The sequence below is a fragment of the Mustela erminea genome, chromosome 9 (genome assembly GCF_009829155.1).
Source record: "Mustela erminea isolate mMusErm1 chromosome 9, mMusErm1.Pri, whole genome shotgun sequence".
NCBI classification, from domain to species: Eukaryota; Metazoa; Chordata; class Mammalia; order Carnivora; family Mustelidae; genus Mustela; species Mustela erminea.
The window spans coordinates 109988869-110007670 of NC_045622.1; the positions used below are offsets into that span (position 1 = coordinate 109988869).

Here is an 18802-nt window from a genome sequence, read left to right on the forward strand (position 1 = left end):
GTCTGTCCATCACAATATTTCTTTCTCTCTAAAATAACAGACATTGTTCAGCCATAAAACAAAACAAAAAAACAAAGCGGAATCCTGCCAGTTACGACAGTGTGGATGGACCTGGAGGACGTTAGGCTGAGTGACATCAGTCAGGCAGAGAGAGACAAATTAAGATGTGATCTCGTCTACCTGCAGAATTGTAAGAACAACAAAGTCGCAGAAACCGAACGGAATGATGGTCGCCAGAGGTGGGGGAAGGAGGGCAGGGGACATGGCAGAAGGGGTTAAAGTAGAGACTTCCAGTGAGAAGATCAGCTAAGCTCTGGGCATGTAAAACTTTTGAAATAGCAAATGTATAGTTTTTATCTGTTCAGAGGGCATGTGTTTGCAGCGTGTCTTCCGGGGGTTATCACTTTTCCTCACCCTCTCTTTAATACAGTGTTTTTCTGTGTGTGTTTTAAAGACTTTATTTATTTATTTGAGAGAGAGGGTGAGAGAGAGAGAGAGAGAACAGTGGGAGAGAGAGAGGCAGACTCCCTGCTGAGCAGGGAGCCCGAGGTGGGGCTCGATCTCAGGACCCCGGGATCCTGACCTGAGCCAAAGGCAGACGCTTAACCGACTGAGCCCCCCAGGCGTTCCCCGTGTGGGTTTTGACTACAGTTCTTTTCTGCTGCTCAGGTTTCTCCCAGGGAGATGAGTTTTTATGAATATTCAGAAGAGGTGGGCTGTAAACTGTGCCTCTTCTCTGGGCCTCTGCTTCACTCTCCCCCATCCCTGTCCGTTGGAAGCTTTCCCTGGCAGTTTCTTCTCAGTGCAGGGCTTTGTCCTGTAAGGAGGTTTCACTTCATTAGCCCCAGAGTTCACGGGGCCCGGACTGCTCCAGCACCGGGCCCCTGCTCCTGCTTCCTTGCACTCACTGCAGATGGAAGCCTGTGTGTCCGCCTCTAGTTACTGACTCCTCTCCTGCAGCTGATGGGGCCACCAAGCTCGCCAGTGAGTATCTCTCAGGGACCCGGAGGTCCTCCACTTCTCAGGCCCAGCAGGCCTGGCTGACCCCCCTCCCTGGCCTCTCCTGCCATGGCTGATGGCACGTCGGGTTGCGGCCCTTGGCGCTCTGTCCCTACCCACTTGCACGTTCTGGGTGCCTAGCTGCCTAGTTGCACTGCGGCTGGTGTCCGTGAGTTTTGAGTTTTGCTATCTTAGGCGCTCTGTGCATTTTTAATGGGGCATTTTGGGAGATCAGAATACTATAGCCTCAGCATTCCTTCTTCCCCAAAATGCCTTCAGGCCCTACTGGCTAAGCAGCAGCAGAAACATCTGCTCGGGAGTCAAAGGGTTGACGATAGCTCCCAGCCGATCATTCTTTAAGGCGAACAAGCAGAGCCAAAGATCAGAAAAACGAAATGCTTGGGGGTCTTGGTCTTTCTAGGCCCCCATTGCCAGACTGCAGAGGCCAGAAGAGAGCAGCAAGGAGGACCACCATGTACTGTTGCTGGGTTGTACACTGCTTCACTGTTTGATGCAGGGTGAGTGTCTCCAGGGTGGCACGCCCAGCCAGCTCTGAGCCACTGCTTGGGTCCAGCTGCCGGGATGCTGCTGACTTTCTGAGGGGCTTGTACGGTCCATTGATTGGTCACTGGAGATGGATGAGGGCTTCTCCTCTACCCCACAAAGCAAATCTTGACCATGAACCTCCAGGTCCTCTAGCCTGGCTTGGATTCTTGCAGGTCAAGGCAGGACCAGCCCTCTCCAGCCTGGATGACCGCAAGTGCCTCCTTGGCCTGGAGTCCAGGGACCTGCCCTTCGAGACCCCAAGCATTGGGTTTCCTGGTTCTGGGCTCCGCCCCTTGGTCCTGGGACCAGCTGAGGCTGGCCTGGCTGCGAGCTGAGTCCAAGCTGTTTTCCAGGTGGTTGTGGGGTCTGCCTCCACCCCTGCCCCACGGTCTCTTGCTCATCCACTTTCGCCTTCCCTGCAGCCCCGAGGTGGGCTTCTGCAGCGCTCCATTTCTGTGCTGTGGCACCCCCAGCCTTTTCTCTCTCTGCCTAGGATTCATCATCGAAGGGCAGGGATGCAGATGTCCACCCAGAACGGGGTTTCCCACCCACAGCCCTCTTAAGGCCCAGGAGTGAGAACACATTCGTGCCAGGAAGCCCCCAGCACTAGTCCCAAGTGATTCCCAGGAGGCCTCTGGTCTCCTGATGTTGGTTGTGGGGGGCCTGCCTCCTGCTCCCTCTAATCCACCACCCCAACGCCAGCCCACCACCCTTCAAAAGCACAAACCCCATGGAGTCTCTCTCCCCTGCTTAGATCCTCCAGCAGCCTGCCTTGCTTTTAGAGTGAGATCTGTACCCCTCAGTATGGACGCCCGGCCAGGCGGGTCTGCTGCTTCCCCCTCACTTTGCCTCAGACCCCTCCTCTCAAGGTCCCTGTCCTCAGCCTGCTGTCACCTACGTGCTGCGCCACCTCCTGCCCCACTCTGTGACCAGCTCCTTCTCCTTCAGAACTCAACTAAAATGTCACCTCCCAGAAGCCCTCCCTGATCATCTCATCTAAAGATGGCCCCACTATGGGTGTGCTTTCTAGAATGGAGATATAATTCACCTACTCTAAAATTGACCCTTTAATTTATTTCTTTTGAGAGGGAGAGAGCAAGAGCAGGGGGAGGGTTGCAGAGGGAGGGAGAGAATCTCAGGTGCGGGGCTTGATCTCCTGATCCCAAGACCATGACCAGAGCCCAGACCAAGAGTCAGATGCTTAACTGATTGAGCCACCACCAAGCACCCTTTTAAAGGCATAGAGTTTGGCGGTTTTTAGTATATTCACACGGTTGAGCAGCTACCACAGCTGACTGGTTCCGGAACGCTTTCATCGCCCCAAAAGAAACTTCGAGCCCATTAGCAGTCCGTGTCCACCCTCCCTCTTCCAGGCTTTGACTCCCCTAACCTGTCTCCGTGCACTTTCCTGTCCTGGGCATTCCCACAAGTGGACCTGGCTTCTTGCCCTGAGCGGGCTTGGCATTTCATCTCCTCCTACGGCTGAGGCCCATCCCCCGGCTCCCGCACGCTCCTGTGTGTTCTCCGTCCTTCGCCCCTTTGTGCAGAATGCCCTGTGGGCTCCTGACATCCCCGGGCTCTCCTCGTTGCCCATCTCCTTGATGGGACACCCCTCCGGGAGAGAGAGGGCCTGGCCTGGGTGCTGCTGGCTGCACCCGGAGCCGGCACACGGGGTGCCCAGCGAGCAGGGGTGTGCGTGCCCATCACAGCGGCTGCCAGTGGGGTGGTAGCATCCGGGCTCCCGGATCTAAGCAGGCTGGTGCCTCCAGGACCGCGCCCTCGAGCGGCCCCAGCCAACGGCCAGTGTTGCGGGGCAGTTGTGGGAACACCCGGCTTCCTCACCCCTAGAGGGGCTTCTGGTTCGAGGTTCCCACCGGAACCGAGCCCGTTGCTGTCAGCTGGGAATGTGCCTTCTATGGCTTCTTTCCCGTCCCCGACCTGCTTCTCCACTCGCATCTGGACAAGCTACTCCAACTCCATGCCAGGGACTGCACCCCGGGCTCCCCTCAGGCCTTCACTGCAACCCTGCGCTCCAGGCGTGGCCTTCAGCTCCACGCTCGCCTGCCCCTGCCCCTGCCCCACTGACCCTCAGCCCCCCCCCCATCCCTCCCTTGGCTGCCACCCCAGGCAATTCAGTTCCCAACAGGACAGATGATCTGGGTCTCCCCGGATTCTTGTTGCTTGGGTCACATGTGAGAGAACTGAAAATAGCAGGGGCAGCCTGGCCTGGGAAGTATCTGGTTTTTCCAGAGGGGGTTGTCCCCAGGGCGCTGCGGAGGGGTTAGCTCACCAGCGCCCCTGCAGATGGCCCCAGGCTCGGCTCTCCCTGGCTCTGGCCAGCCTTGGCAGCCCCTGTGTCCCACCCACCGTGTGACCGCGGACGGAACGCGTGGCCTCTCTGAGCCTCAGTTTCCCCACGTACACCAGGGAGATAATTGCTGCCTTGTCCTCAGCGGTAGTTTTGAGACGAAGAGCGACACGGGCCTTGGGAGTCCTTCGTGACCTTCCGACGCTGTCGTTTCTCACAGACGTGCACTACAGGGACGTTGGGGGAAGAGGAGGAACGGGGCCTGAGGCCCTGTTGTGCGTCCCTTCTCCCTGCACTCCTGGGAGCCTGCACTGTCTCGCTGACCCCACGTTACGCGTGCAGAAACCGAGGCCCAGCAAGGCGCCACTGAGCTCACGAGGTCGGAGCTGTGGAGGGATTCGAGGTCAGACGTGAACGAGCGCCGAGCACCTTCGGTGTTCCTGGATGGTGCCCAGGCCCGTCCTGCATGTGTCCGTGCTCCGTAGGAGGGATGAGTGAACGGATGCAGCAAAGCCACCTCTAGAAAGACTGATGTGGGCGCATGCTCACTGCCCGTGTGGCTAATGGGGAGCCCCGCCCCGTGGTGGGTGGTGGGCCGGAGGTAGCCAGGAAAGCAAGGAACATGACTCAGAAGCATCTAGAGCAGGCCCAGGGAGTCCGACCTGTGATGGAGGGTGTCTCCAGGCTGCAAGGACATTTGGGCCCCTCTTGGGATCTCCCCTACACCCCTGCAGCCTCACCAGGAAGTTCCCATTAATCTCCCTGTGAAATCAGTTGCCTGACACCTTGCCCAAAGTCACAGAGCACCCCCTCTACTCCCCGGCACGTGTTTGGGAACCGAGGGGACATTTCTGACATTCAAACCAAGTTTCAAGCCACCCCCGGTTGGGGGTCTTGGGAGAAAATGCTCTCTGTTGTTGGCGTAAGCCTCCAACAGCGGCCCTGGTGTGAGAGGCGTGAAGCGATCCTTGGGCTGAGCCCGAGTCAGTGTCCCCACCAAGAGGACGCTTTCTCCACTGCAGCTTCCGGGGAGCACTGGCAACAAAGAGACGTTGGAAACACAGCTGTGTGCTGGTGGGTGGGCTTTTCAACTCCGTGAGTGGACGGGGAGCAGGGAGTGAGGAGGCCGCTGTCCTGGTGAATCTCAGGTTTGTTTTCTTGCCTGGAGTTGGGCCAGGCCCTCCGTTTCTCCTCTACTCTGCACACTACCGGCTCTGACTTTGCCCGGTGCTGCCTCGGGGTAGGTCTCGTTTTACAATCCCAGCCGTGCCAGGGCCCAGCACAGCCTTGCCCCAGGCCTGGTGTGCTGTGGCCTGCCCACCCGCTACTCCTTCCTCTCCTGCCTGGGGTTCCTGTGCTCAGGGACGGAGTGAATGGCTGGTCAGGGCTGTGTTCAGACATGGAGCTTCTAGCCCACTGGGTGAAGCCACCTCAGGAGGAATGCCACTGGGCACCCCCCCTTCATCCGCCAGCGAGGGGCAGTGACAGCTGTCTTGGCGCACAGGATGGACATGAGGACAGATAATTGTGGTGTGGGAGATGACCTTACGGGCACAGGAATTAATGTTAAAGCCTTGTCACCTATTGCGGCAGGCATCCTTATTTTTAGAGAGAGAGAGAGGGAGCGTGAGAGTGAGCGGAGGGGCAGAGGAGAGGGAGAGAATCTCTAAGAAGACTCTGCGCTGAGCCAGAGCCCAGCTTGGGGCTTGCTCCCAGGCCCTCAAGACCACAACCCCAGCTGAAGTCAAGAGTCAGTCACTTAACTGAGTGAGACAGCCAGGCACCCCGGCAGGCATCCATCTAAGATGACCCCCACAGAGCCCCTCCCCTTGAAGGTGGGCTGACCCCGGTGACTCGCATCTCAGCAGTGAACACGGCAAGGGTGAAGGGACTGGGCTAGACGGGATATGACTTCTACCTGGTTAGTCCTCTCTCTCTCTCTCTTTCTCCGGCTTTTCTCTCTTGCCTGCTCTGATGAAGCTGGCTGCCCTGGCGTGAGCTGCCCCAGGGAGAGGACCATATGGCAGGGAACCAAGGCCCTCGGTCCAACAGCTCCCGAGGAACTGAATCCAGCTGACAGCCACTGACTGAGCCTCGAGATGGGTGCAGCCCTGACGGACCCCTCAACTGCAGCCTGCAGGAGACTCAGTCTTGGAGGCCCCTGGCCAAGCTGCATTTAGGTTCCAGTCTAAGAAAAAGTGAGAGGTCACTGATGTTCTTTTAAATCAAGAAGTTTGGGGATTATTTGTTACGCAGCAGTAGACGACCAACACGTATTTACTTTAAAGGGCTTTAGAAAAAAAGCGTAAGTAGCCCATCGTTTGGGTTTGCAGACATTTATTGATTGATTGCAATGAAACTCAGGAAATGGGTCTGTTTTAATCAGCTGGAAGAAAACCCAAGATAAATAAAAGAGTAAAAATAATAGATAAGAGTGAATGGAGGGGATAGACAATGACCAAATTTTGACAAGAATTAAGATACTGATGGGACAATAATTTCAAGTCCCACCTAAGAAGGATGTAATCTTTTTCTTAAAAAATTTTTTTTAAAAAATAATGATTTTATTTATTTATTTTCTAGAGAGAGCGAGCGAGCGCACAAGCTCAAGCAAAGGGAGAGGCAGGCAGAAGGAGTAGCAGGCTCCCTGCTGAGCAAGGAGCTCGATGTGGGACTCGATCCCAGGACCCTGGGATCATGACCTGAGCTGAGCCACCGATCAGCTTTTCTTCCTGATTTTTAAGAGCTCTGTGGGAGGCCGAATTCTGGTTCCTGGTACCTTCAACCTCCCAGCATTGCACGGGTGGTTAAGGTACGATAGCTGGCAAAAGGGATTTGCAGATGTAACCAAAGTTACTAATCAGCTGATCTTAAAATAAGAGTGTCCTGGGTAATCTGATGCATCCAGTATACTCACAGGAGCCCTTACAGGGCAAGAGATATGGCGGAGGGAGAAGCTGGAGAGGTTGGAAGCATCTGGCTGCCTTTTGAAGAGTCTCACTGGAAGCAGGAGAGAGGTTCAGTGCGCCCTTGCTGGCTTTGATGAGGGACGGGGCCACGAGGGAAGGAATGTGGTGGTCTCTAGGAGCTGAGAAACAGGGACTGCAGCCCTAGCCAGCCCATGAGTGAGCCTGGCCCTGACAACTTGACTTTGGCCTTGTGAGGCCCCGATGTGAGGACCCAGTCTAGCCGCTGGACTTCTGACCCCCGGGACTGAGAGATGATACGTCGAGGGTGTTTTTGATAAATTTGCGGTAATGCGTTACTGCAGCAATGGAAAACAGCTGTTTATGTGCTAATGTTGGAAACACTTCATGTGAATGTTGCAAATATTTCTTTTTCAATTGTGTGTGTGTCAATTGTCTTTAAACCTTACCCTTAATTATATTGACTCTTACATAGTTCATTACCAGAGGGTAAACTCAAGTTCCATTTTTTGGGGGGTGTCCTTTGATCGTGACCCCCATGTACCTAGTGCTTACAAGCAAAACACAGATTCCTGGGCTCTGTCCGGAGTTCCTGATTCAGCAGGGCGGGGAGGGCCCAGGAATCTGCCTTTCTAACCAGGACCCAGGAGCTGCTGACGCGGGTCTTTGAGAAGGCGGTCCTCCCACCCCCACCGAGTCCTTAGAACCCCTCCCTGCCGGTACGAACCTGAGCCCCACCCCTTGGGAGGCAGGGCCCGGAGAGCCCCGCCTCCGCGCGAACCCTCCGTTCTTATTGGCTGGTGGAGAGGGGGCATTCCCTAACGTCACAGCGCCGTCAGCTCCTCCTCCGACCTCCAGGGGCGGGGCCGCCACGCCTGCGCAGTGGAGCTCGTGCTGGGCATCCGGCGCTCCCGGCCGGGTCCGAGCGGCGCGCGGCGGTTCCATGGCGGACCCCCGCGCCGAGTCGGAGCCCCTTCTGAGCCGGGCCCGGGGCGACGGCGGCCGCGACTGCCCGGCGGGCTCAGCCTCTTGCCGCCCTGGTGAGCGGCTGCCTGGGAAGGGGAGCGGGCCGCGGGGGTGGCGCACGGGGTCCTGTCGGCTCCGCGCCGTTCGCCGTCGCCGCTGCGGTCGCGCCCCACGGGCCAGGGTCCGAGCGGGCGCGGGGAGCGAGGGCAGCCGTGCTCCGGGGGACGGGGGCTGCGCCCTGCGGAGTAGCGGGCGCCCGGGCCGGCCACGCGCCGCAGGGTCGCGCCCTGCCTCCGACCCGCCGGCCCGAGAGGCGTCGCCTAGCCGGCCGGCCGCGCCCCGCAGAACCTCGGGCGGACCCAGGCCTCGGTGATCGCCTTGGGGGCCCCTAGGAGGCTGCACTTCCGTTTTCTTCCCGGTTATGATGGGGGAAACTGAGGCACAGAGCGGGGCGCTCCCCTGCCCCAGCAAGGTCACACAGCCGGAAAGTGGCTGGGCCCGGGTTCGAGCCCTCCTGGGGGTAGACTGGGCAGATGTGGCAGTCTCCTCTCTCAGTCTCGGTGCTGGACTGTCCCCAGAGGCTGGTCCCCCTTCAGCTTGGGGTTCGAGGGTGGGGGCAGGCCTCCCCAGCCCAGCCCAGCCCAGGGAAGCTTCCTCCCTTTGCCCTCCGCAGCTCCCTCTTGCCCTTCCTGTTTACCACGGGCGCTGCTGAATCCCGAGGCGGCTGGGCCCGAGGGAGGAGTCCATCTGTCTCCTGCAGAAGTCCGGGGTTGGGTGCTCTGTTAGGGGTGGAAGGGCCTCAGCCTCATTTGCTGAGGAGAAAACCAAGGCTCAGAGCATCTCTGGGACCTGTCCAAGGTCAGCGCTGGGCTGCCCTGGGGCTGCTGCTGGTATATTACTGGGTGTTCCTTCCGGGAGAACTTTCCTTTTCTGGCTTGCGTGCTTTCTCTGTCCTGGAGGGGCCCATAGCGTGGGGGCCGGGAATGGCTGGCCTGCCCTCACCTCCCACGGGGGCTCTTAGGTGGGGCTCTGTGCACCGGGTGTTCGAGCCCTGCAGTTGGATCCTCCTCCTCACGGGTCGGGGCACTGTGCTGCAGTCAGGTCCTTCTGACCCAGCCTCTCCTCATCTGCCCCAGGGGACAGTCGCTGTTTCCTCTTCTCATTCCTGGTCGGGGAGTCACCCTCTTTCTGGTCATGGAGAAGTTAAGGACGAGGGAACGCCACACTGTGGAAGGGGCTTCTGGAGTAAAAGCATCGGGAGCTACAGCGGCCCAAGCAGTCTGCACAGCCGTCAGGTTGTGTCTGACCTGGGAGGGGGAACTGAGGCCCAGAGGGGAAGCGGCCTGCCCAGAGTCATCAGGGAGCTCGTCTGGGCTCCAGGCAGGTCGTGCAGGGTGGAGTCTGGAACAGGAAGGAGAGGGGGCTCGGGGCAGAGACTGGGCTGCTGGGAGACACAGTGTTTGAACCCCTGTTGTCCTCTGCTGTCTTCGGCAGACGTTCTGCCCTGATGCTCTGACCGGGTGTGCCCGCTGATCCCTGCTTAGGGGACATAGTCCTCCTGGTAGGGCCACCAGCCTGAGCCAGGGCTTGGGGTCTTGGGAGAACTTGGCCTTGGCAGAGCCACGTGGAGGGCTTAGGGTGAGGCTTCAGCAGAACGAGCCGTGGGTGGGTGAGGTGGGCACCGTAGTGCCAGCTGGAGGCAGTGTGGACTTTGTCCAGGAGCACTGGGGACTTGTGGGAAGCTGTGACGTGCTCACGACTGAGGGTTTGTGACAGGGTTCCTCTGGCCTGCTGCTGTCAGAGTGTGCGAAGCAGGTAGGGAGGCCTTTCTGAGGTTTGGGGCCCCGAGGCCCAGGCCAGAGGTTTGATGTGTGCGGGCAGTTCCCAGGGCGCCTGACACCCCTGGCCGGCTACGGCTTGCCTGGACCTGGGCCCCTTCAGCAGCACCCTGGGTCTGCGCCTAGAGCGAGCCCACAGGCTTTTCTTGTCCAAGAAGCTTGTGTGCTTAGATCTCTCCAGGTGGCGATCTCATCTTATCATCTGGGGTTTGGGTAACTCCAGGCCCCTTCTGGGCCCTCAGACCACCCTGCCCTGTAGCCTCCCCTCAGGGCCATTCACTCACACCATAAGGAAGCTTTGAGGACACTCTGTGCTGACCCCTGCATGGTCCCGGGTTCTGTGGGTACAGCAGGGAGTGGACCAGTGGGCCGACGGATCCCAGTTCCCGGGATGCTGTCAGGGGAAGCAGGGTTCGCATCCTCACAGCCTCCCTGGGAAAACTTATGGGGCTCCTCAGGGTGAGTGCGGGGGTTGTACGTGGGGGGAAACTGAGGCATATAGAGGTGGGTGTTTGCTGTGATGGCAGAGCCAGGCTGGAGTCATGCCTCCTACTTCTGTCCAGGGTCCCCTGTCTCCTGATTGCCAACTCCCCCACCCCCCTCCGCCAGGAGCCCTGAGGATGGGGGCAGCTGCTTCCCCGGGGATGGGGGCGGAGTAGATAGTGGCCTGCCGCCTGCCCTGCGTCTGGCTTCAGTAGCTCTGCTCTAGAGGCGTGCATGAAGCTGCTTCTCCCTGTCCAGAGCTGCTGGCGCAGAAGGACCAGAGGCGACAGGAGGATGTTCAACAGAAACAGATGCCTGGTTTCGAAGCCCCGCCCTGGGAGCTGCTGGGGGCTGTGTGCTGGCTCCCCTGACCTCCCCCAGGGCCTGGGCTGTCTGGGTTGCCCCCTCTCTCCTGGACCGCAGGCCGTGTGGGGTTCTTCTGTTGCAGAGGTGGCACTTGGCCGTGAGCAGTGGCTGCATCCCAAGGCTGCAAGGACTGACCTCGCAGCCTTTGGCTCCTTGATGGGCCAGGGGTGGGGATGCTGGGATGAGGCTTCAAGCCGCCCAACTTGTCCCAAAGGCTTCTCGTAGTCGGGAGCCTGTGGGGGCCCCTGTGGGGCACATCCATCCTCCTGTGCCCTGACACCCCCCCGCTGCTGGGGGGTGAAGACGGCAGGAGGGGGCCACAGTGGCCCGCTCACGGAGCACGCTGTGTGTGCTGGGCCAGGCCTGGGGCCGCTCCTGTGCGGACTTGCTGCTGGGCGAAAGGCGTCTCACTGCAGATTCTGGGGAAAGAATGCCTGGAGGTTCTTTCCTCGGTCTCCGTGGTCTTGTAGCAGGCGAGCATCCTGTGGTCCACGTTGTCACCCAGTGTGGCTTCTCTGCCCGCAGGTGCTGCGTCTTGGCGGGACCTCTGCTTTGACCAGGCTGCTGTCTTCATCGAAGATGCGATCCAGGTGGGCGGCACCCGCTCCCAGTGGCTGGGTCTGGGCTGGTCTCCAGGTGTTTGTGGGCACTGGGTGATGGCCGCCCTGCTGATTCCCACCTTGCTGTCCTGGGGCAGGGACCTTGGTGGCTGAACCATGTGGTCATCATAGCCGTGACAATGGGGCCTTTGGGGATGGGTCGCTTGGAATCCTCCCTAAAGTAGGTGGGCGCCAGGTCCTAGAAACGATCACTTGTTTTGTTGAGTTCCCTCCTGCTGAGAGCCTGGCCTGTGCCAGCCTCTCCCAGGGCCTACAGAAGACGCCCAGGGGTGGTCAGACCATGCCCCCTGCTGGAAAACAACATCCAGGCTCGATTTCGGAAATAGGATATGGAAGGGGCCATGTGGGGGGCTAGGCGGGTGGGGGGGGCAGCCTGGAGAGTGACACAGCGGGGGGCCTTGCAGAGCAGAGTGGGGACCCTCACAGGCAGGCAGCGGGCGCAGCTGTACGTTAGGAAGTGGGCGTCTGGGCGGGGCCGTGGGGCTTCGGGTGCCCTGCGGGGTCACGAGACAGCCCTTTGTCCACGCGTGCCACTGAAGTAGACTCTGGCCTGCAGCACGTCTCTCTGCCTCAGGGCTTGTCGTGGGGCCAGTGGGCGCCCAGTCTGTGGCTGGCCATGCGTGCGGCTCCGAGGGGACCCCCGCTCACGCCCCCCACCCCCATGTGATGTTCACTTTCAGTATCGCTCCATTAACCACCGCATGGATGTCAGGTCGATGTGGCTTTACCGGTTGTATTACTCGAACGCGTGCCAATGGTGAGAAGGCCCACGCGTGCGGCCTGGCCGGGTGCGGGGAGGCCGGTCTCAGGGTCCACGCGGGTTCCCCTCCCTATGGTGGAAAAGGAGCCGCTTTCCCCACCTTCTGGGAACAGACCCCCGCCCGGGGAAAGAGGGGCTCTCCCGGGGGTGAGCTCCAGGCCTGGCCTTCGAGCTGTGACCCGAGCACTGGATGTGACCGTGTGAGAGCGGGCACAGACCGGGAGGCGTGGGCTCTGCCTGTTGAAGCTGTGGAGTCTGTCCTTGCTTCCCAGGCATCCTGCCTGCAGATCTAGTTTTGGCCCAGAGCCCTGCTGGTGCACGCATTTTAATTAGTTTTTGTTGGTTTTTCTTCTGTTTTTTTTTCAGGATATTGAGCTTCACCATTTTCTTGATCCTGTTTTTGGCCTTTATCGAGAGCCCTTCCTCGCTCACTAGCACCGCGGACGTCCGCTACCGCTCGGCCCCCTGGGATCCACCCTGCGGCCTGACCGAGGGCGTCGAGGTGCTCTGCCTGCTGGTCTTTGTGGCCGACGTCTCTGTGAAGGTGAGGTGGGCGCCGTCAGGGGCCAAAGCCCAGGGGTCAGCGCCCTCCCGGCCTGTCCGCTGCTTTCCTGGTTCATTTACCCTCCAGCTGCCTTTTTATCCGACGGCACTTTGACCCCCTGAGCGGAGGCCTGGGTGGTGGAGAGTTCTGGTCGCTGAAACAGGGGCTCTGTCTGCTTCCGCCCTCTCCAGACCAGACTTAGTCTGGGCTCTGCCTGTCGGGCGCACAATCTTGCAGGACCTCCGGGGGTGGCCGAGGGTCTGGCGGTGCCCTTGTGAGGAGAGACTCCAGTAGAGCGAGGCAGGGCCAGTGGTCTCTCTCTTGCCCAGCCTCCCACCCCCAAGAGAAGAGGAACACGGGAGGAGGTGGGCGTGGGGCGGAAGGGGGCCTGTTGCCACGTGGTGTGGGTCTGAGTCTAGATTCTGTCTGACCCGAGTCCTTCCAGAAGCTGGAGGTGGGCCCAGCCTCGCTCCTTTGAGGTTCTGAGCCGTGTCGAAGGGTGAGAGCCCTAATGGTTTCCCTGTGAGAGGACAGGGGCCGGGAGGCCAGGTCTGGCTGCGGGTCTCGTGCTGCTTTTATCAGACAGCTCTGGGGCTGGGCCCTCGGGACACCGCTGGCCACACAGTGCGTGGGGCTGTCCCCAGAGGCCGGGCTGCCTTTGCCTGGCCCCTGCTGGGCTGTCCCACAGCTGACGCTGAGGCCGTGGGCAGCTTTGCCTTGTTTCTTCAGCCCGTGATGTGTTGAGGGAGCTTGGGGGGTTTTTAAAGCTGGAACTGAAAGTGGTGAGACATTCTCATTAGTGTTTTTGAACGGCTGGTGCGTTTGGGAAGTCTCAAAAGTCAGAGCAAGCGTACATTTTCATCTGCGCGCAGTGACATCTGGGTGGCCTGCCGCCCGTGACGCGGCTGGCCAGTTGGCCACAGAGAGAGACCTCCGGCCTGGTTGATTTTTACTGGTTTATTTAACATTTTTTAAAGAAATATTTTATTTATTTGTGAGAGGAAGTGAGTGCACAAACAGGGAGGGGCAGAGGGAGATGCAGGCTCCCTGCCGAGTGGGGAGCCTGATGTGGGGCTCAATCCCAGGACCCAGGATCGTGACCTGAGTCGAAGAAGACAGGTGTGACCGACTGAGCCGCCCAGGTGCCCCTCAGGCCTGGTTTACAGACGGTTCTGGGTGTGGGCTGGCTCTAACCAGAAGTGGACCATGGGTGGTGTTACAGCCCCTTTTTCAGAATGGTTCTTTTTTTTTTTTTTTTTTTTTTAAAGATTTTGTTTATTTATTTGACAGAGATCACAAGCAGGCAGAGAGGCAGGTAGAGAGACAGAGGAGGAAGCAGGCTCCCCGCTGAGCAGAGAGCCTATACGGGGCTCGATCCCAGAACCCCAGGACCATGACCTGAGCTGAAGGCAGAGGCTTTAACCCACTGAGCCACCCAGGCGCCCCACCAGAATAGTTCTTTTCCAGAGTGGCTCTTGGGCATAAGCTAAGCTGACGGTTGGGATGGGCAGGACGGCTCGGCTCCCGTTACCGACGTGGAAGCAGGCAGGCGTGGTTAATTGCTGAGCCCAGGATCACTGGCTGTCCGAGGTCACCGGCAGGCTGGGCGGGAAGCTCAGCTTCTTGCTCCCTGCGTCACGTGGAGGCCACACTGGCCGCCAAAGCGCCCCTGCTCTGGCTGCCCCGGCCTCACCTGTGTGTGCCGGCAGGCTGGGGCTGGCTGCGGGGCTGGTGTCTGCGGGGCCGCCTGCTCGCCCGCTCACCCCCTGCCCCTCTTGCAGAGCTACCTGGTTGGGTGGGCCCAGTTCCGGACGAACCCCTGGCTGCTGGCCTACCTCGTGGTGCTGGTCGTGTCTCTCACGGACTGGATCGTGTCGCTGAGTCTGCTTTGCCAGGAGGTAGGTGGTGCGGTGGCTCGGGGTGGGGAGCGGGGAGCTCTGGGCGGCCTGCTCCCTGCCCAGCTCTGCCCGCCCTCGCAGCCCTCCAGTCAGCCATCGGGCCATGGGGCCGTGTCCCATCTTGCAGAAGGAGGCACTGAGGCCTGGGGAGGGCACAAGGACCCCTGATTCCTGCCTCGCCATTTTCCAGCTCAGCTCCTCCACTGGCTGGGTCCCCTGCCGCCCCGGGGCCTTGCCCTGGCCACGTGCCCAGACCTCTGGGAGTGCCGCAGTGGGAGAGTCCATGTAGCCGAGTGCCCCATCCTGCCCCCACCCAGATGCACTGCCCGGTGACCGGATAGGACAGAAGCCGGGACACTTGGTATGGGGACACCCGTGTCCATCAGGAACAGTTGGGCACACGAGCCTGTCAGGTGCTTTAGCCAAGAGAGTTTGTATAGAAGCTTACACAGGCGTTGAGTAACCGACAGAGCAGAACGGGGGTGGGGCGGAAGCTGCAGGAAGCTCAGGGGAGGGGCCCCCAGAACTGGGGCCCCGCCCTCCAGGCCCTGGAGCCGGGCAGAACACCCAGACCCTTCCGGAGACTGCAGGAAAGGGAGGCTGGCAGCCCCCGGCATGGGCACTGCCCTAGGGCCAGCAAGGAGACGGAGGGCAGTGGCGTGTTCCCCTCTGGCCTCCCAGCCTCTCCCTGGTGCCCTCACTGGCAGGAGTGAGCGGGCTGCCGAAGGGGAACAGAGCTGCCGGCAGGATGGCCGCTCAGTGTCCGCCTCCCACTTCCTCGCAGGAAAGAGCTCCGTGAACGTGCAAACCCACGTCTGTGCAACAGGCAGGGGAGGCCGCGTGCAGCCTCTCGGGTTTGTGTTGTTGCTGGTTGTGGCCCTGACGGATCCTTCTGGGTTCCTCCTGCTCAGGCTCCCCGTGCCCTTGGCTGCAGCCAGCTCCCTGCTCCTGTGGCTTCTTCCCCTCGAACAGGGACCCAGACCTTCGTACCTGGCCGGTCTGTGGCTTCAGGGGTCCTGTTTTTGGAGTCCTGGAGTTTTCCGATAGTCTTTCTCCTGGCTGTGCCTCGAGCCCCGACCCAGACCTCCCCGCGCCTCATGCAGCCGCACTGTCCTTGGCAGTGGGAGTGGTGCTCCCCCCGCCACCGGCATCCCACCGTGCTTTTCGTGACTCTTACGGCACGTCTGTCCACGGGGTGGCCATTTCCAGAGCAGCAGGGCACTGGACTGTGGCTGCGGAGTGGAGGATGGCCGTTCTGTTCTGTCCTGGTGCTCGGAGCCTCTGGTGCACATCCTGGGGCCACCGGGCACTGCCTCCCAGGGCTGGTGTCCCTGAGCCCACCTCATGCCATCAAACCCTTCGGGGTGGGGCGGTGTAAGCCGGGGAGTGCCGTGGGCTGGTCAGAAGCCGCATGGCCCCTGAGACTCAAGTAGTGGTCTTGGGGCACTCCCAGGCAGGGCCCTAACCCGCATGCCTGGCTGTGCAGTGAGGACAGATCGGCGCCCTGCCCAGGGAAGGGGCCCATTGCGGTCACCTGCCCAGCTGCCGCGGCCACATCGGGGTGGGTGAGCAGAACTGGGCTCTGCTTCTAGAGGGCAGGCCGTCCGTGGTGGCCTTCGGGGCAAAGGCTCGGACATTACAGGACATGTCGTTCTGTCTTGTGGGCGTTCCCTCTGTCCGTCCACGCACACACTTCTCAGACCTTTCCCCACTGTTCAGGTCTGTTCTTTCTGTGCCCTGACCACCCCACGGGAGTTGTTATCTTTCTCAGTACAGACAGGCTGGACCCCAACCCGCTGAAATGCTTTCTCTTCAGCACCCCCTGTGGCGGTTTCTCCTGATGGAGGCCATAGCGCCACACACGGTCCCCTTCTGGGTGGGGTCAGCATGTCACCCAGAACCGTCCATGGACCAGGTCTGCGGTCCTTCCCTGTGGCCAGCTGGCCGGTCCTAAGGAACTCATCACGGGCACCAGGGGAGGGAGGGTGCAGACGGACTGGGGGCCTCCCCCCGGCTCCAGCCTAGTCTCTCTGTTTCTACCTTGTGGCCCGGAGGTCAGATCACGTGGGGTCTACCGGTCACTGGGTAGGCCGTGGTCACGACTCTTTTCTCGTGGGAGGCGAGGCATTTGCCGGTTCGTTGGCGGGCTGTGACTCTGGAGGCCTCGTCAGGGGCTTCCCTGGCGCTGGGCCAGCTGCTCATCAGTGTTGAGTCCTGCGGCTGTCCCTCCCCGTCCTTCATAAAGGTCACACATCCCTGTGTCCGTGACCCTGATGTGGCTCCAGCATGGGGAGGGCTGTTGGGAGGTGCGAGCTGCACCCTGGTCTGTGATTACAGGCGAGGGTCCAAGACCTTGGGTGCGGGTGCCAGTAGGACCTTCAGCTGCCGCTTGGCCTAGGGAGGTGGCCGAGACTCAGGATATGGGTGCTGAGACAAGGTTCCGTCCAGGGGCCGTGCGCAGGTCATGGGTGAGCTGGGGACGCTGGTTCCTCAGCCCACGGGCACAGGGGGGCAGTGGCCGGAGCCCGGAGTGTCCGTTTATTGATGTTTCCTGGGGCTTTCTGGTCCTGTGCTGAGAGTGGGGCCCCCTTCTGACCATGTGTGTAGCGCAGGGAGGTTGAGTCAGGCCTCGGGCTCCCGTATCCTGTGGACGACCTGGAGGGTCTGCCATGTGCCCGTGCTGGTGCGACCTCGTTCTCTTGAGAGAGAGCCCTCTAGAATGAGGAAACCCCGGGTACGTCGTGGCATCTGGAGGGCCATGGGTGCCATGCTGGAGGGTGTGGCGTTTGCGCTGGCCTGGGACGGACGAGGACAGTCCGCTCGCTGAGCAGGGGGTGGCCCGAGGGCCGCAGGCAGCGGGATGGCGGTGGCGGCCCCGGACGGGCCAGAGTGGGCCTGTGGGCCAGTCCTTCGGCCTTGGGCAGGGAGGGGACGCGGTCAGCTGGGCTTCTACGACAAGATGCGCGGAGATTTAATGTGACACTTAAAACCACGTGGCCGAGGCGATGGGGTGATTGCGAGAGAGGTGTTAACGCCTTCGTATGGAAGGGACGAATCGCCAAAAAATCACAAAAAGCAAATAACCACGTGGCTTGACAAGTTCCCCAAGGCGAGAGGCCACAGAGGGGAGGAAGGGGCGCTGGGGGTCAGCACTCGGGGGTCAGGTATGGGGAGCCGGCCGGAGGCATAGGGCAGACCCAGGCCCAGAGGTCACTGAGGCTGGGGCCAGCTTCCCGGACAGGAGGACCGGCTGCGGCAGGGGTGGGGGCGTGGGGGGCAGGGTCTTAGAATGGGTGCTGTTTTGGCTGGTGGAGGAGGAGGGGCGCCCGAGGGAAGCGCCTGAGAGGGCTGGGGTGTCCTGCGGACAGTGGGCGTGGGAGGGCCTCCCCTGCTTCTGACCGGAAGGAGGCCACCGGGGCGTGTGCGTGTGTGTGTGCGTGAGCGTGTGCGTGTGCCTGCCTGCGTGTGCGTCCGTGCGTGTGCGCGTGTGCGTGCGTGTGCCTGCGTGCGTGTGCGTGTGCCTGCCTGCGTGTGCGTGTGCGCCCGGGCGTGTGTGTGTGTGTGCCTGCATGCGTGTGCGTGTGCGTGGAGGTGTGTGCGTGCAGGGCATGCCCGCAGGGCGTGTGTGCTTGTGGAGGGCGTGTGTGTGTGTGTGTGTGTGTGTGTGTGCTGGGGCTGCAGGGTGCAGGGTGCAGCCTGGTGGCCGTGTGTGCGGGAGGGAGCGGGGCCGCAGAGCGGGGGTGGGGCGGGGGAGGAGCCAGGAGCGTGGAGCAGTCCCCCACCTCCACCCCGTGGGACAGACAGCTTTGTGGGGCGGTGTGGAGCCCCCCATGGCGCTGCAGGGCTGATGGGAGCTGGGTGGCCCGTTGGCAGGGGTGGGGGGAGGCTGCGAAGTGGGAGTTGGGGAGCACGGAGGCGGGGGGCTGGGGCCTGGAGCGGCTGGCCGGGGGGTCCGAGCGGGTCCGGGGGGCCCCTCGGCAGGTCGGGTCTCGGGCCTGGGTGCAGAGCCGCTTCCCGCTGTCTTGCAGCGGCTGCGGGTCCGCAGGCTCCTGCGGCCGTTCTTCCTGATGCAGAACTCGTCCATGATGAAGAAGACGCTCAAGTGTATCCGGTCGTCGCTGCCAGAGGTGGCCAGGTGGGCGCTCCGAGCCGGCGCTCCCGGTGCTGCCGTCGGGGGCGCTGGGACTGCGGCCTGGGGCACGACTGGCCCCAGCCTTAGAGCCGGGGGTGGGGTGTCTGGGGGCCTCCTGGCAGCCCCTCCGCGGTCTGGGACCCTCTGCCTGACGGCTGCAGGGCCCTGCGGGTGCTCCCCGGCCATCCCCGCTGGGGCCGTGACCACCTCCCCCCAACTCTCTTCCCATCCCCCCCGCCCACAACCTGCCTCCGTTCTCTGTCCCCTGGCCTCTCTCTGCCTCCGGTCCGCTTCCCCCGGTGGCTGGCCCTCGCTCTCCAGCCCAGATGGCTGGATGTGGCCGTCCCCTCTGAGAGTCCAGGGGTCCTTGGATCCCCAGACCCGAGGGTACCGATGGTCCCTGCCGGGGAAAGCG

At 61.2% G+C, this 18802-nt stretch overlaps 1 protein-coding gene across 12 annotated transcripts in view; it reads left to right on the top strand.

Annotated features, from left to right (window-relative positions):
• Positions 1 to 7634: 7634 nt before the first annotated feature.
• The window catches only part of TPCN2 (two pore segment channel 2), a 35225-nt gene continuing 24057 nt past the window's right edge, over positions 7635 to 18802 (top strand). For 4 of the 12 annotated variants that reach the window (XM_032357860.1, XM_032357865.1, XM_032357863.1 and 1 more), the window contains exons 1-6: positions 8090 to 8604; positions 10959 to 11023; positions 11734 to 11810; positions 12180 to 12357; positions 14139 to 14255; positions 18284 to 18390. In XM_032357860.1, the coding sequence (XP_032213751.1) occupies positions 8280 to 8604; positions 10959 to 11023; positions 11734 to 11810; positions 12180 to 12357; positions 14139 to 14255; positions 18284 to 18390 (869 nt within the window). In that variant the 5' untranslated portion in view covers positions 8090 to 8279. Of the gene's footprint in view, positions 7821 to 8089; positions 8605 to 10958; positions 11024 to 11733; positions 11811 to 12179; positions 12358 to 14138; positions 14256 to 18283; positions 18391 to 18802 lie in introns of those variants that run through there. The other 8 variants (XR_004289136.1, XR_004289137.1, XM_032357868.1 and 5 more) reach the window with 4 other exon arrangements.